The 4,780-nt window shown below is 42.1% G+C and overlaps 1 protein-coding gene across 1 annotated transcript in view; it reads left to right on the plus strand.

The window, feature by feature from the left end:
• The first annotated feature begins 1,860 nt into the window (after positions 1 to 1,860).
• gipc1 (GIPC PDZ domain containing family, member 1) overlaps positions 1,861 to 4,780 on the plus strand; it is an 8,171-nt gene continuing 5,251 nt past the window's right edge. The window contains exons 1-4 of the mRNA XM_060857128.1: positions 1,861 to 2,017; positions 3,187 to 3,595; positions 4,163 to 4,348; positions 4,431 to 4,611. Coding sequence (XP_060713111.1) covers positions 3,305 to 3,595; positions 4,163 to 4,348; positions 4,431 to 4,611 — 658 coding nt within the window. The 5' untranslated portion in view covers positions 1,861 to 2,017; positions 3,187 to 3,304. The remainder of the gene's footprint in view (positions 2,018 to 3,186; positions 3,596 to 4,162; positions 4,349 to 4,430; positions 4,612 to 4,780) is intronic.

The raw sequence follows: 4,780 nt of genomic DNA on the forward strand, positions 1-4,780 counted from the left end.
CTTTACTGGGCCTGACAAAAAAGGCTATAAATAAAAATAATGAAGCATGCTATGGATGAAATTGTAAACTGTTTAATCTGCAATATATTCCACAATGTAAGTGTCCCAACTCTTAATTGCTGTGCCTGCAGAGCTTCACCAGAAAGGAAACGTGGTGTCTGGTGATGGCTGTGAGAAGAATTAAAATGGCAATTAATAACTTAAAGGGGTTTTGGCTTGAACCACCTATGAAAAGTGCTGTTAATAAAGCCCTTTAAGTTAAAGACGAAAGTCTGCACGTTGAGCTCCTACTCATTCAGTTCATTTCCAGTATACAGTAGACATAAACAAATACAACTTTTTCAGTATTTAGATGTTATTGATATTATTGTTATTATTATGATTATTATTACTCTATGTGCTGTATCAGTCTGTGGAGGTTTCAAGTCAAGTCAAGATGCTTTTATTGTCATTTCAACCATATATAGCTGTTGCAGTACACAGTGACATGAGACGACGTTTCTCCAGGACCAGGGTGCTACATAACATAACAGAGCTATAAGGACTTAGTAAGTAAGTCCTAGATACATAAAGAGCATCTGTGCAACCTGGTGTACACAGTGTGAGATAAGACAAAAAGACAGTGCAAACAAAAAATACAAGACAATACACAAAAGCAGCACCGACCAGTGAAAATACTGCATGTTCAACAATAGTACGTGTGCAGAAATACTAGAATGAACACAGTGTTATAGTAATAGTTACATGAGAGATTGTAAAGAATTGTGCAAAACAGCAATCGACTGAAATGTAAAGCAATCGACTGAAATTGTGCAAAGAGCAAAATGTGAGTGTAAAACATCATGTAAACAGTTTGATGGATGTATAATGGAAGTGTGTGTAATTGGTGTAGGTCTGTGCAGTCCATGCAGTTGATGTTGAGAGTTGAAAGACTCCAATAATATTCTCAGCTGTCCTCAATATCCGCTGCAGGGCCTTGCGTTCCGAGATGGTGCAGTTCCCAAACCAGACGGTGATGCAGCTGCTGGGCTTTCTTGGTGATGGAGCTGCTGTTGAGTGACCAGGTGAAGTTCCCTGCCTTATGAACACCAAGAAATTTGGTGCTCTTGATGATCTCTACAGATGATCCGTCGATGTTCAGCGGAGAGTGGTCGCTCTGCGCTCTCCTGAACTCAACAACCGTCTCTTTAATTTTATCAACATTACCTACAGAGAAAGGTTGTTGGCTCTACACCAGGTAGTTAGCTGTTGCGCCTCCTGTCTGTATGCTGACTCGTCGTTCTTGCCGATGAGACCCACCACGGTCGTGTCATCAGCGAACTCGATATGGTTCGATCTGTGCTTGCTGCACGGTCGTGAGTCAGCAAAGTGAACAGCAGTGGGCTGAGCACGTAGCCCTGAGGGGCTCCAGTGTTCAGCGTGGTGGTGCTGGAGATGCTGTTCCAGATCCGGACCGACTCAGGTTTCCCGGTCAGGAAGTCAAGGATCCAGATGCAGAAGGAGGGCCGTGGCAACAGCATCGTTTGTGGAGCGGTTTGGGTGATGTGTGAACTGTAGAGGGTCCAGGTAACTGGATTACTCATAATAACTAGACTTCAGCTCTTCAGTGTGTTTTTCTGACATGAGATATTTTTCCTTCCCAACAGCTTTAGGGTGTGTTTAATTTAAATTCCTGAGCACTAGATGGTAGGAGTGCGCTTCTCCATAAACTGGCCCTCAGCGCCCCTTAAAAAAAAATACCACACAGGTTAAATCTCAAACGCCTCAACGATCCCTAATCCACGCGCACTCTGTAGTGTGTGTAACGACAGCGCACGCTCCCTAACTAGGGCACTACATCTCGGATTGGGACCGAGCCGGCTCTGGCGGCGGCATTCCAGCGGAAACTCCGTCCTCATCTTGCCCTGTGATGGGAAAGCTTTCAGCGTACAGGGTGTAAAAATTAGTGTAATATGAAGGTCGAGGCTTTGCTGGATAGTTTAGTGATCTAATAACAGGATTTAATCGCGTTATCGTGGTGAGTCTGGTCGATTGTTTCAGGGCAGGTCTTTAAAATCGGGACAAAATAGCTAACGGTTTTCTTCTCCTAGCTAAACAAGCTAACATGCTAACCGTGTTTCTAAACCTGTCACGGTGAATTGTTTTAATTTGTCATCATCATTAACGTCATGTGAGACTTTTTATTGACCCAAATGCGTCATTTCATCCGTATTCGACTGTTAGTTTTGTTATAAATGTTTAACTTTATCTCAAAACTTGCTAGTTTGCTAACTTCTAACTAGCAAACTTACCACACTAACGTTTACTCGATTTATTTATTTATTTATTTATTTATTATTATTATTATTTTTTTTTTTACTGTTTTTAGTCTTAAATACCGGTTTATTAGACGAAATATCACTAAATAGAATACTGGGAAGGTTTATAGATAAATAAATGTAAAATGTGTACAGAGGTGTTTCGATATGATAGATAACGGTACGATATTCTAGTGAAATACATCACGGTTTTATCGTCTTCGGTCAAAATAAACACTTTTAGTAGAAACCGGCTTCTTGTTTTTAATCACATTTTAAAGATCCTAATTATATGTTTGTTTGTTTGTTTGTTTGTTTATTTATAGACTATAGTTACATTCTATAAAATAAACAAAATAATAATTTATAATCATGTAATTAGGATCTTTAAATTGGAAGGTGCTGCGAAAGGAAACGAATCAAAAACAGTGTTCAGTTTTTTTTTCCCGTTTCGTTCTAATTTAGCGACGTGCGATTTGTTATTTATCGAAAAACAGAACGTCATTTTTTATTTGTTTACAGTTTTGTTATATAAACAGCGTCAAACTTTAAAAAGAAACGAAATTGCAGCGTAAACTCGCTCGGTTCTGAAGATTTCTGTAAACTTTTCTGACTGGTACAATAAGCGCTGGTAACGGAGACTCCTTCCTTAAACCCTCATGTCATAAAACCGTTTCCGATGCTTTTTAATACGCTTAAAGGAGCGTTCGCTGACGTGAGCCGTTACCGTAGAAACATCTTTAGACCAATTAGAATTCAGCAGCACTGTGGTCACATGACTTACTGTCTAATAAGGCTGTAATAAGACTTGCACGTGTGTAACGTTAAACCCTGGATTGATATGACGTCAAAAAAAATTATCTTTGTTACGATTTGTTTTTAATTGCAGGTCTTTGATTTAAATGGCTTGAGTCTAAACCAGGTACATACAAAGACTTTGTAGCTGTGCGAACTCCAGATTATCACGTCTCCACTTTACTACCGAACACCCCAGGAAACCCCTGAAGATGCCGCTCGGACTCGGCCGACGGAAGAAAGCGTCTCCGCTGGTGGAAAACGAGGAAGCCGAGCCGATCCGCGCCGGGCTCAACGTGGACGGACTGGACGGTGGGCGGGTCGGAATCGCCGAAGGTGTGACACAGGAAGGTCTTCCTCCTCCGCCCACTAACCTGCGACCTCGTCTCATTTTCCACACCCAGCTGGCGCACGGCAGCCCCACGGGTCGTATAGAGGGATTCGGGAACGTCCGTGAACTCTACGCCAAGATCGGGGAAGCCTTCGCGATCCCGCCGGAAGAAGTGAGACTCGAACGATGTGTTTCAGGAATTCGTTTTGTTCTTATTGAATAAAAAAGGAGCTTTTTGCAAAGGTTAAAGTAAAATAAAAGGCTGGTTTGTATGTATTTGGCTGAAACAGCTGCAGATGCTCACACACTCTCCTGTGTATAGAGAATGAAGTGTGATGTCCGCTTGCACTAGACAGAATGAAGATCGCCGTTATCATACAATTTATTACGGCATCAATAAGATTTGTAACATCAAAAGTGTAAAGCAGTGAATCGTTTAATTTTTGGATTGTGTATGTGTGTGTGTTTAACTAGGTGTCAATTTAATGTTATCTATTAATCCAGTTGAATTTTTTTATTAATAATCAGCTTTGAATTCGGACTTTATTTTAATTCTGGTTATTAGTTTAACTTTAAGTATAAATAACCTCAAACTTGGACCAAATCCTAAACTCTCTAAAGTGTTTAATCCTTGTTAGTTCGGCACACCCGCAGTGTGTAAAAATATCCTCTGATTTGGTTTGTTTTGATGTGTGTGAACTCCGTGCTAACGGCTCTCCCCATGCCTCTTTGTGTTCAGGTTATGTTTTGCACACTGAACACCCACAAAGTGGACATGGACAAGCTGCTGGGTGGCCAGATCGGCCTGGAGGACTTTATCTTCGCTCATGTGAAAGGTCAGAGGAAAGAAGTGGAGGTGTTCAAAGGCGAGGACGCGCTTGGACTCACGATCACTGACAATGGTGCCGGCTACGCGTTTATTAAGGTACAGGAAGCCAGCTCACAAACCGCACGAACACAAACCAGGAGTCAGGATGTGCTAAAAATGACCCGGGTTTCCTTTGCAGAGAATAAGGGAAGGCAGCATCATCCATCAGATCCAAATCATCAACGTGGGAGACATGATCGAGTCCATCAACGGTCAGACGCTTATCGGCTGTCGACACTACGAGGTGGCGAAGATGCTCAAAGAACTACAGAGGGGGAAAAACTTTGTCTTGAAGCTGGTGGAACCGCTGAAGGCTTTTGGTGTGTGCGTGTGTGTGTGAGCGTGTGTGGTTGTGTGCATGTTTGTGTGCGTGCGTGTGTGTAAATGCATGTGTGTGAACGCGTGTGTGTGAACGCATATGTGTGAGCGTGTGTGTGTGCATGTTTGTGTGTGTGAACGTGTGTGTGAACGCATATGTGTGAGCGTGTG

Source organism: Tachysurus vachellii, chromosome 21 (assembly GCF_030014155.1).
Source record: "Tachysurus vachellii isolate PV-2020 chromosome 21, HZAU_Pvac_v1, whole genome shotgun sequence".
Taxonomy (NCBI): domain Eukaryota; kingdom Metazoa; phylum Chordata; class Actinopteri; order Siluriformes; family Bagridae; genus Tachysurus; species Tachysurus vachellii.